The sequence below is a fragment of the Cnephaeus nilssonii genome (genome assembly GCF_951640355.1).
Source record: "Cnephaeus nilssonii genome assembly, chromosome: 14".
Lineage (NCBI taxonomy): Eukaryota > Metazoa > Chordata > Mammalia > Chiroptera > Vespertilionidae > Cnephaeus > Cnephaeus nilssonii.
In genome coordinates, this window is record NC_137085.1 from 44,764,353 (window position 1) to 44,777,562 (window position 13,210).

The 13,210-nt window shown below is 35.1% G+C and overlaps 1 protein-coding gene across 2 annotated transcripts in view; it reads right to left on the reverse strand.

Annotated features, from left to right (window-relative positions):
• Positions 1 to 13,210, reverse strand: part of LOC307111324 (zinc-regulated GTPase metalloprotein activator 1C) — a 44,538-nt gene that overhangs the window by 7,796 nt on the left and 23,532 nt on the right. For both annotated transcript variants that reach the window (XM_079791123.1, XM_079791122.1), the window contains exons 7-10: positions 12,920 to 12,966; positions 11,073 to 11,159; positions 8,193 to 8,237; positions 1,715 to 1,771 (exon numbers count right to left, since the gene is read on the reverse strand). In XM_079791123.1, coding sequence (XP_079647249.1) covers positions 1,715 to 1,771; positions 8,193 to 8,237; positions 11,073 to 11,159; positions 12,920 to 12,966 — 236 coding nt within the window. The remainder of the gene's footprint in view (positions 1 to 1,714; positions 1,772 to 8,192; positions 8,238 to 11,072; positions 11,160 to 12,919; positions 12,967 to 13,210) is intronic.

The window sequence follows — 13,210 nt, forward strand, 5'->3', positions numbered from 1 at the left end:
GTGTCAGCCAAGTGTAGTAAGTTGGGGGAAAGTGAGTAAGGCCTGCTCCTTCAGATTCCTCTGGGTGTCCATTTGTCCTCAGAGATAAGCATGCTCCTTTCCTCAGGTATAGGGAGGAAACCGCTCACAGAAGGGTTCATCTACTTCAGAGGAAATGGAAGAAAACATCTGCAAATCATGTCTGATAGGAGTTAACACCTAAAATATACAAAAACTCCGGCAACTCAGCCACAACAACAAAATCAAATAACCAGATTTAAAATGGGCTTAGTACTTAAATAGACATTTCTCCAAAGATGATATACAAATGGCCAACAAACATATGAAAAGGTGCTCAACATCTCTAATCATTAAATAAATGCAAATCAAAGCCACAATGAGCTATCACCTCATACCTATTAGGACAGCTACTACCAAAAACAACAGGAAGTAAGTACCAACAAGATGTAGAGAAACTAAAACCCTTGTGCACTGTTGGTGGGAATGTAAAATGGTGCAGCTGCTATGGAAAACATTGTGGTGGTTCTTCAAAAACTTAAAAATAGAAATACCATAGGATACAGCAATCTCACTTTTGGGTACATATCCAAAAGAAATGAAAGCAGTATCTTGAAGAGATTTTAGCACACCCATGTTCATAGCAACACCATACACATACAGGGAAATATTATTTAGCCTTTTAAAAGAAGGGAATCCTGCCCTGGCCAGTTTGCTCAGTGGTGTCAGCCCATGGGCCAAAGGATGGGGGCGTTCAATTCCTGGTCAAGTGCACATACCTCAGTTGCAGGCTCAATCCCTAGCCGTGTGCTAAAGGCAACCAATTGATGTGTTTCTCTCACATTGATGTCTCTCTCTCTCTCTCTCTCTCTCTCTCTCTCTCTCTCTCTCTCCTCCCTCACCTCCACTCTCTAAAAAAAATATCAAGGGAAATAATATTCTTGAGTGGGAATTTTTTTTAAAAAGGAGGAAATCCTTCTTTGTTAAATATGTATGAACCTTGAGGACTAAATAAAAAAAGTGAAATAAACCAGTCATGATAAGACAAATACTGCTTGATTCTACTTATATGAATATCAAAGTAGTCAAATTCATAGAAACAGATAATAGAATGATGGCTGCCAAGGGTAGTGGGGAGGGAAAAATGGAGAGTTGTCACCGAATAGGTGTAGTTTTAGTTTTGCAAGATAAAGCATTTCTGTAGATCTAGTCCACAACAATGTGAATATACTTGATTGAACTGTACACTTAAAAATGGTTAAGATACCTTTAAAAAAAAAGATACCGATGTACAGAAAAGAAATTTACATTCTTCTCTTTCTTATAAAAAAGATTCCCTTTAGGGAAAGACGCAAGAAACTGATCCATCACTGAGGGGAAAGAAAGTATCTGTGGTAATATCCTAAGCTAAAATTTTCTATGTATTTCATGCATTTTGTCATAGAAAGTGTTATATATATTTGGTGTATAAATAATAATTAGTCTTAAAGTTAACTACCATTTACACTATAACTTCTATAGGAAAATGTACTGTGATTTCCAAATATCTAATTGACAAAACTTTCAAAAACATAATCATTAGGAACGGTCTTTTACGTCAAAGAATGACAGGAAGCTTAAATCAAGTGTGTAACTCTGTAAATCATTCCTATAATACCTATCATTTTGGAATAACAGGTACATTACAATAAAAATTACCAAAACACAGGAAACATACCTTATTCCAGAGAGACTGTCAAAGGCATGAAGATCTAACACGTTAGAGAGATCAACTCTAAAAGAAAGAAAACCAATGAAACAGTGTAAAATTCTATAAAATATACTCAATTAATCCAGAAAAAAAAATCTCAAAGACTGTTTTGCCAAAAATGTGGACATAAAGGTTTATCAGTATATCATAGTATTTTGGGAAAACAAAAATGACAAGCAAGAAACAAAAAGCTTGTAAAAATAACTTTTTTATAGATTTAATACATAAAATTTAAAAAATTGGTTGAATGGTCTAAGATCCAGGTTACTTGGTTACTGCTTCAATAAGCTATAGTTTTTTTAGTTTGTTGTTTATTAATATTTTTTAGATCTTTATTGTTTAAAGTATTGCATATGCCGCCCCCCTCCCCCACCCATTAACCCATTCTAGGCCGTCCTACCCACCAGCCCCAGGCATTAGTTTTTTAAAATTTATTTTCAGTTACCTTTTTAATCCTAAAAATTCATTCATATATATTTCAGTTAAAGAACTGAAACTTTTCAAAGCAACAGTTTATTACTTAAAATATGAAATGAGAGTAGTGGAACAAATGGAATTTTCATATTTCTTTTATCCACCTCCCTCTTTCCATAATATATAACAGGTAATATTGTAAGAATGTGAGGAGTCAAACAACCACTGTATTAGAAATATTCACTTTAGGACCTGTATCTATATGCAAATAATGTAGTTTGATTTCATTTCCTTCAGAATGGTGTTGCATATACACTGAAACTTCCTAGTTAATGCTCTATCTGCATAATCATTATGTTAGAATTATTTAGTTGTAATTAAGTAAGCCTTACTATGAAAGCAAGTATTCAAATCAGAAGAGACGATCATTTCAAAATTAGCATTAGTTTTGTTTTAAACACATAAATTTATAAAGATTAGGGATTGAGTTCCAATTTTTACATGAGTCTATTAAACAGTTAAAGATGGTGATTTCTCAATAATCAAAGCTACAATGTAAAGAAAATGACAACCAAATAATTAAATTTCAAAATTAGATTCCAGAACTTGCCAAACATCTATTACATTTTTCACAAAGAAAACCAAACCAAGTCAAGATTTTTAAAAATGCATATGCATAAACATGTAAACTACAGAAAACCTTCTCCTTTAACTTAGGACTGACTGACCAGCTGTGTTTGCTTTGCTCATTCTCAACAGTCTGACATATATTCATACTTGTGCCAACAATACTCTCTGTTAGATTATGGATGCTTATCCTGGCACAATGCAGACAAATTCCCATCTTATTAAAAGAAGAATACACCAAGGTTCTCTGTTAGTAGACGAACAATATTTCAAATTCTAGACATTCTAGATGAGCAGAATTAGGAAAATGATCCAGCAAAAAAGTAAATGTTCCATGAAGAAATTTTTTAAATATTGATTTTAGAGAGGAAGGGAGAGGGAGAGATAGAAGCATCAATGATGACAGAGAATCATTGATAAGCAACATTCTGCATGCCCCCCACAGGGGATCAAGCCTGCAACCTGGGCATATGCCCTAACCAGGAATCAAACCGTGACCTCCTGGTTCATAGGTTGTCACTCAACCACTGACCCACACTGGCCGGGCAAAGAAATTTTTTAATATCAATTTACATAAGAGATCAAAGCCTCAATATTAAACATATTCCCTTTTTTGCTATCACAACTGAGCAAATATTTATACTGACAGGTGATGAAGTTTTCCCCAAGTTTATTATCTTTACCTGAGGAAATAACTTTAAAGTTTTAAAAAGTTTACACAGGTCAATTAATTTGTGTGAATATCAAAATTCAGGCCAATTGTGTGAATACCAAAAGTCAGTTTTGTAACACAAGCTTCTAAATAAACTAGTTTCACTGGGACCGTGTCCTTGAGAATACATGTCATAGATTTAGAGATAATTCTGCTTTGTACTCAGATTCTTTTGACATTTCTAAAACAGACAGGATCAAAAATAGATCTGTACAGGTTAAATTCTAAAGAGAATAATAAAATATCAAAGTCTCTCACTGTATTCTCACCAGATTCTCAATCGAGATTAAAAGAGGAAAAAGTCTAAGCTTCCAGATAAAAGTTACCATAGACTTTCTTCAAATCTATTATCGCCATGAAAAATAAATGATTTCACTTACTAGAAAGCTAACTGCCATGGCATCAAATGCATTTAATTTCCTCCTTTGAAGATAAAAAAATCAGACATTTTTCAAGATATTAATAAAAATAAATAAAGACTAGTACCATCATGTAAAAACTAAATGAGAGAATAAAGCAAACACCAAGGGGGAAGTAAAAAACTTTGAAAGCTCATCTTTTCTCCTAATTTCTTGAACTATCTATGCCAGGAGTACCTAATCAATGAGGAACTTTCAATTTTCCCTATGTCTAAAGAGTACTTTAAGTAGCCTAAGACCAGGGAAAGGAGAATGACAAGGAAGAGGGCTCTGGCTGTCCAAGGTGGAAAGGGAAGTTCAGGGGCTACTCCAGGGATATTGCCCGTAGTCATCTTTTCAAAGTTCAGTGAGTCTCATGAACAGGGGCCACCAGCCAATTCCAGATCTGTGAATTATCAATACCATCCAATAGCTACACCCTGAACTCTAGAATTAAATTTCCAAATGCTTTCCCCAGTGGCACCTCAAATGCCTACAGAACTAAATTAATCACCTTTACTAAACCCACTGCTAACATCACCCTACCCCAAAATTGCTCCTCCCTTCCTATATTTCCTAACTTGGAAGAACTGTGCAATATTCAATCCATTCCCCAAGAGTCACACTGCTTTTACTCCTTCACTAGCTCCTTGCTGCCTACAGGAGAAAATCCAAACTATGTATCATGGCATTCAAGACCCTTTGTGGTAAGTTCTCCATCTCTTCAGTCATATCTCTTTTTCTCTCTGCAACATAATACCTATGTTCTAGTAATTTTGAAATATTCACTGGTGTCTCAAATACAAAAGCTTCCTTAGGCCTAGAAAGCCATTGCTACTCTTGACCATCTGGAAAACTCCTATTCATTTTTCAAGACTCAGGTCAATGATCACCTTCTCAGTCAAAATTTTCTGACTCTTCATCAAGAAGAGTTGAGTAAGTGTTCTTTATCTTCCTGTTCTTACAGGAACCTGTGCATCTAATATTCTTGCTACATTAATAATATGATATGTTGGTTTTTGTTTGTTTGCTTTTGTCTCCCTCAAATGACTGATCACCTTTAAGACCAAGTTTTTGCCTTACCCATTGCTTATTAGTAAATCCTTAACATGCCACAAAATGCCTAGCAACTAGTAGCATGCTCAATATATACTGTAGTTTGTTGAATAGATTAACTTATTATTAACAAATTGGATTTAGATTTTCCTCTGTTCAGTCCATTTATATCTCCAAGATTTTTTAAAAAGTCCAAAAAAGATAAGAATGGCACTCCTAATCTTTCCATCCAGCTTCTAAAGTCCATGTGTGGTCCATTAGAATCCCATTTGCCTCAAAATCAACTTAAGACATACCAATAAAACAATGCTACACATCATTCTCATTCTTTAACTTATACACTCTTTAGGTAATCTTTTCTTATACATGCTTATAGCAGCTTTACTATGGTCAGTTTTACTACTGTCAGGATTTGTCTATCACAAAATGCTTAAGGGATTAAAAAAAATACACACACAGTAACACAAAACTTCCATCAGAGTGATTTCAACTGTTTTGTTAAAAACCAAATCTCTAGTTTCTAAACTGGGAAACTCAAGTTGCTATGCCTCAAGGAATTTTGGGAAACATCCTATATAATAAAAGGCTAATATGCAAATCGACCAAACGGCTGAATGACTGGTCGCTATGACATGCACAGACCACCAGGGGGCAGACGCTCAAAGCAGGAGCTTCCCCCTGGTGGTCAGTGCGCTCCCACAGGGGAGTGCTGCTCAGCCAAAAGCCGGGCTCACAGCTGGTGAACGCAGTGGTGGTGGCGGAAGCCTCTCCTGCCTCCAAGGAAGTGCTAAGGATGTCTGACTGCCTGCTGACTTAGGCCTGCCGGGAAGCGGGCCTAAGCCGTCAGCTGGACATCCCCCGAGGGCTCCTGGACTGCGAGAGGGCACAGGCCGGGCTGAGGGACCCCAACTCTGCCCCCAAGTGCACAAATCTCATGCACCGGGCCTCTAGTTTGATATAAGATTCATGACCTACTAGTAAGAATTCTTCCATGGAGTTCTGATCTTCACTGAAAAGGATCCTAACACAACATCATGCTCAACCCAAGAAGTACTACTTCAGAAGGTCCCTAGATTCTCAGAAACAATGGCAAACACCTGACACTGAAGAAACAGAAAAAAAGGGAGACTTTATTCCCTGTTCATTCATCTATTTAAAGTAACAAAATTTAATCACTGCATGTTTGCTGTTCTATAATATAGCAGAACAATGATAGAAAAGCCATATAAATATAAAAATCATTATATAATAAACTATTCAAGATGAAACCTTTATACAGGAAAATAAAGGTCCTAAATAAAAACCAACATTAAAAAAATTAAGATAAATCCACAGGTCTTTAAAAAACTGATTTAAGATGTTTGTAAATATGAATCAAGTAAATGCTATTACAACAGAACTACAGCTATTTATATGGACATGATTTTTAAAACCTTACTTAAGCATTATATGGTTGTCTGTCATTTTATAAAGAAAGAAACATTAAGGAGAAAAGAAACAGTAAAATGCAATAGGAAGAAGACATACTAAAGAATGCTCACGGTATCAGTTAGGCTATCAGACATTTTCTACACTGGAATTTGAAATGCAGGGAGCACATCTGGTGTATGCTTATAGAGAACTTATACTCAGGGCATTATTCTGCCACCTCTGCCAGCAGACCAGTGGCTCCTGAGAATGAATACAAAATTAATTCCCTAGCTGCTGACATGCATATAAGCAGCTGCTGCTGTTACTGCCTAACATTTATGGTAGTCTGTCAGCACCTCTAATTTCTGCCCCAGAAGATGAGCTATTCAACTTAGGCGTCTGCTGCACTTTCAAGGAAAGATCTTTGAATTAAAAACTGGGTGGCACAGACTGCAAGCTGTGAGTCTCAGAGCTGTGGCTGCATGTTGCTGGGTCTATCAGCTGCTGAGCCATTCGTGCTAAAAAAAATGAGCTTAACGAAATACCCCTTAAGCATTCAATGGAAAATAGAGTTCAATCTATAGAAATACATTTTAGGGATATTTTAAGAACACATACTTTTATAAAGTAATGCACATCTGTATAAACACAATGGAAAGAGAGAAGAACCTACAGGAAATAGAAATTAAATTTTAAAGAAAGGATGTATCAGGAACTTAAAGGTTCCATGTATTTTTACATGACAGATTATTTTTGCAACCATGAAACACTAGGAAGGTTTTAAAATGTTACTAAGTGCCCTGGCTGGTGTTGCTCTCTGGTTAGAGCATTGGTCTGCCCACCAAAGGATCTTGGGTTTGATTCCCAGTCAAGGGCAGGTACGTGGGTTGCAGGTTTGACCCCCACCCCAGTAGGGCGCATGTGGGAGGCAACCAATCGATGTGTTTCTCTCAAATTGATATCTCCCTCTCTCCCTTTCTCTCTCTCTCTCTACCTCCCTTCCCATCCATCCCTACCACTCTCTCTAAAAATCAATGGAAAAAATATACTCAGGTGAGGATTAACAATAAAAAAAAGCTATTTAGATATCTCAAATTAAAATACGATTCTTAATAATATACTTTTTTTCAGATTTCTACACTAGTTACTTTTATAAATGACTGAACATCCTACGTTTTCCTCTTCATTAGCAAAAGCACAGTTGCAGTGTTATCATGGCGTTACAGTCTTAATTACAAGAAGGAGAAGCAAGTATATTAAATAGATATGCCAAACTAACTTTTAAAATATATATATATTTTATTGATTTTTTACAGAGAGGAAGGGAGAGGGGGAGTTAGAAACATCGATCAGCTGCCTCCTACAGCTGATTGGGGATGTGCCCACAACCAAGGTACATGCCCTTGCCTGGAATCGAACCTGGGACCCTTCAGTCCACAGGCCGACGCTCTACCCACTGAGCCAAACCGGTTAGGGCCCAAACTAACTTATAAAGAACATTCAAATCAACATTTCTGGGCCCTAGTTTTAAAAATGCACATGTGCCCTGGCTGGTGTGGCTCAGCTGGTTGCTGCCATCCCATGTACCGAAGAGTCCAGGGTTCAATTCCCAGTCAGGGCACATAACCAGATTGTGGGTTCAATCCCCAGTCAGGAGTGTACAGGAGGCAAATGATCAATGATTCTCTTTCTCTCTCCTCCTCTAAAAATCATTTTTAAAATGCTCATGTTTTTTTCTTATATTAGATTCAAGTATATTTATCAATTACTTAATATTTATTATTAACTAAATTTATTGTTAATATCACTAATAGTTTTTTACAAGTACCTTGATCTTTGTGTTTCCAAAATTTTCCCCAGTCCATTTATTGATCTGAAATAAATTTAAAAATGAGGAAGAAAAGGTAAAAAAATGTTGTTTTTTAAAAAACATACAAGGCACATTATTTCTAAAATATGAAGCATATATAAATTTTTCTGGAACCAGAAAAAAACAAAATATAGAAAAACAAAACTTTCATATTTTATAGTTTAATTATTCTTTTCCTTCTACTCATAAGTCAGGTATATTCTACTGAGGCATTAAAACATGATATGCAAAAATTTACTGCACAACTCACAGAACGAGGGGCTACTTTGCGATTTATAAAAGGTCATTCACTTTAGAAAATATGATTCATAAACCAGTAATTCTAATGTTTTTAAAATAAGTAGATAAGTAAAACATTTTATTGATACCCAATATTCCCCAAGCAGTTTGTGGAAATGACTATACACATGCTAGAATTAAAGCCTAGCTCTGAGTGGCTTTGACCCCAGCCTGTCCTCAATACTCACAGCAACACTAAGTTATACATCCAGGTTCTTTTAGAGAATAACCTTTTCAATTCCCAGAGTAGAAACTCTACCCACTCTGACAGCCCTTCCCTTTCTGATACTAAGATAATAAAATACGGCTCCCATTGCATGGCACCAAAAACACAAATCTTTTTCAACATACTGTACACCTGATCTCGTTATCTTTATATCATCAATGCCATTGCCTTTAGTGTTACTTGCTGATGATATTTGCTATTTGTTCAAGCTTGTTCTCATGGGTAAGGCCTCCCGCATACAATGATTCTGAGGCAAGTCTCTCCACTATTTCACAAAGTTCTTATTCTTAATCTTCTCTTTTGAATGTACTCGGTAACACGATGGCTATTTCCTCTCAAATGTTTACCTTCCAACTCCCCAAATCTAACTCCGAGTCAGTTGCAAGTCTAATGTACCATGGAGGGTAAATAGCCAAAAGGGTCTTTAACTTCTCAATGTGCTTTGTCCAAATTCTTTTCTGGTATAGCTGTACAGTTCAGGCTGGCAACAAGCTGACTAACAGTCAGTCCTGCAGATCCAGCTTAGTCATTATGGAAATAGAAAAGCCCAGTAGTAATAATCTCAGATCCAAAAATGTTTGCTACATAGACTGTGTTCTTTATTTCTAGTAATCACAATGATGCATGGGATTTGAAAAGAGAACAAAATTTAGGAAATGAGTGTCAAAAGGGGTAAAAGAAGTAATCTTCATTTACTGGTTCATCTTTCTACACTTCAAAATTGTCAACCATCTTTCTATTTCTTTCATTTTTTTATTCACTGTACCTTGAAATTACTATATAAACGAAGAAAAAAATCTACAACCTGATAATGGTAAGAGTTAATAACTCACTATGTGCTGAGCACCGTGCAAAGTTTACCAACATTATCGCATATAACAATCAAACCAACTTATGAGATTTGTATTACTCTTGCTTTACAGATGAGACTTAAAAATAATACAGTGAGAAACAGACCAAGGATTAAAACCCAAGCAGATTCCAAAGTCCATGACCTTAAATACTATGCAATATTATCTGCCCTCCACTTGAAGACATTATTACAGTTTTTCATAGTAAAGTCTGAGAGGCTATTACTATTAAGACCAAATATGGAGGAAAACATGAATTTTTTCTTCTGTAATCATTATCATTGTAGGCAATCTCCTAATGAGTCTTAGCTTCATTGATTCCATTCATAACATATACTACTAGAGGCCCAGTGCATGATTTAATCACGCACCTGGTGCACCAGCGGGCTGGCTGTCTGCCGGTGCACCAGGCCTTCCGAAAGCCTCCGGCGCGGCGGAGGCTTTCGAAAGGCCTTGTGCCGGAGCAGACAGCCGGCCAGCTCCTCCGCTTTGGCTTTTGATCGCGGGGGAGCTGGCCGGCTGTCCGCCGGTGCACCAGGCCTTCCGAAAGCCTCCGGCTCAGCGTCCTGCTGGCCCAATCAGCTACCCCGGCCACCCTGAGTCCCGCCCCCTGTGCCTCCTGCTGGCCCAATCGTGGGCGTAGCGGAGTGATGGTAATTTACATATTACCATTTTATTATGTAGGATATGAACTGGCACTGACAGATTCAAAATCTGATGTCAGCAGACTGTGTCCATTAAAGATGACTAATAATAAAAACTATTCAATGTCTCTTTATAGGCATTTATTAGTTTAGGTCTTATAAAACAATTCAAAGTCCCTAAACTCTAACCTCACTTGAAAAGTCCAAGTTACTGTTGGATCATTTAACACATATTTGAGTATCATTCATATTATCCTATCTTGATTGGTGTAGGCCATGGATACTGCAGACATTAAACCAGCTGTAAAACAGGTATGGTCAGTTGACAGTTAAGGAAGACAAAGTCAATGAAGGTTCAGGTAAAAGTAAGACCACACAAGTCAGGGAAAACTTCACATAGGAAAGAGGAAGAAAAAGGTGGGGAAAGGAGGGGTTTTAGGCAATGGATAAAATTGCTGGGGGAAAAATGAAGACGAAAAAGAGAGAAGATAAGGAATTCAAGGACTGGCAGAGTGAAAACACAATATGACTAATAAAAGGATTTCACAAGACACATGAGAAAATAAGTAAATAATCATCCTGGGTACAGAGAACTTCATGTAAGGAAAAAGTCAAAGAGAAGACAGGAAAAGCAGGATGAAGTCAGAAGGCCCTGAATATCAGTCTATGAACTTTGAATGATACTCAGTAAGCAATGGGGAATAATTTCACATATTACTACTTATATAACAGTCAGCTAGTCAATAACAATACATGTGATTCTCTAATGGTACATGGTAAAAATATTTTGTGTAGTACACTTAGAATTTGTAGGTACTTAACACTTATAATTTTGTACCTAATAGTTGTTCTTAATTTGTTTAAATCCTCTTCTGAAACCAAGTCTGTTTTATTGATGAGGATGATATCTGCCAAAGCAACTTGCCTAAATTAGCAAACAAGAACAGATGTCAAAACAAAAATGTTAAGAAATTAAAAATAAATAGAAACATTTCTTTCAGATCAATTATCAGTTAAAAACTATATAGTACTCTATATAGCAATTCAATTTACTCCTAACCTACTTATTCTTTAGATAGTAAGAATAAATTATATTCATCACTATATAAATTCAAATTTCATATTATTCATTAAAAATATTTACTAAGTACTTTCACTTGCTACTCTAGAACAAACCTCAAAAGTTTATAACCAAGGATGATTTACAATTAGGATGATTATCAACTCATGATTTTCTTTGTAAAGAAATGTATAAAATTCAGATTTCCAATATGGCAAAAATAAGGACAGTTTACTTACTAAAATATTCCATGTAATAGTTAACATAATTTTCAAAGAAATACAGCAAATTAAGTTGTTTTTTTTAAACATTAAACAGTATTTTAAAAAACTATACTTCAGAGGGTTTATCAGGATCTCTAACAAATATCTATTTCATCACTATGAACATATATTTTTTTGTAAGACAGATATACATAAGTTCAAGTTAAAGAATCCAGTTGACAGAAAGCTGAGTAAGAAAATAGCTTACTATAACAGAAGTTATATATTCTATTAACAGGAATAGTAAAGCTGAGGAGTCTTTAAATTTTCCTCAAATTCTCAGGAAATTTTAATCATGAGACTATCTGTTCCTATCCTAGTTTTGTGCTACCTGGAGGTATAGCTGATAAATAACACAATCAAATTCTCAAAAATAAATTAATTTTAATTCATTAAAAGAGCAGGTTTCAATAGCATGCATATCATGATCCCTTTTTTTGTTTAAGTAAATTTTACATGAATGTGCACATTTGAAAATATAAGCAGGTGCAATCTTTAAATTGGAAGTCTTTTATGTTTAATTTTATTTTAGCTTTTATAATATTTTCCTATTTTCTAATTGGTTTATTTACATTTTCTATAATAAACATAATTTAATAAAGGAAAAAGTTACAAGAACATTTAAGTTCAGTCTAATTTAAATTATAAGTATATACCAAATGAATGCTTAGGCAGGATTACATAACAACAGAGTACCACACTCCAAAATGATAGGAAATCAATCACTTGCAGTCTTCATTATTTATGTTTGGATCATTCATAGCAAATCTCAAGGGAGCTCATTCTTAAAACCAGCAGCATATTTAGTGACTGTCATTTATCCAAAAACCTTTTTCCTATTAGTGAGAATATGCTTAAAGTAGGCAAACTAATTTAAATTATTTTAAGTCTAAAGACAAACCAATCAGAAGCATAAAAGTATTTAAACAAAAAATGTTCTAAATGCCAAATTAAACCATATCCATATTGGGTCCTCTGTTGTTCTGAATAACAGTGAACATTTGATTAAAATGAAATCCTGTTAAAAAAGGCAGTAAGTGAGCCAACTTTTTTATAATCATCTTCAATCCCAAAGAAATGGTATGAGAATAAGAAAATATTTTTAAAAGAAAATATTTTTAAATGTTAACTGTTCTCAAACTCCTCATTAAGAACTCCTATGCCCAGCACTCACTTTAAGCTATAATAAAAAAGTTTTAAACAAAAGTTTAGTTATCAGACTATTATAAATAGAAATAATTCTACTACAGGAAAAAAGAGATATTCCTTGACTTATGTTTTTATATTTGTTTTTGGTTTTCACATTCATAATTTTCTCTTTCCAATTAGCCAGTAATCAATATATACTTTAAATATGAATACCTAGAAGCTTCATTGATAAGGCCATCAGGTTTTTCTTCAGTTAAATGCTAAACAAAAAACAAAGTTTGAAAAAAGTTACTGTAGTGTAACAAAATCTAATGTTAACACAAAGCATTTTACTTTGGAGACTCCTTTATCACTTCTGACAAAGACTTTAACAAGCTCTATTACTGAATATACAAATTAGTTCTTCTCCATTTGTAATTTTTTTTCCTACTGTGAACCTGTAGGGTGTGTTGTTGTTTTTTTGGGCGGGGAGCTTAAATCCTGTCCCCTGACATTTTTTCTTAA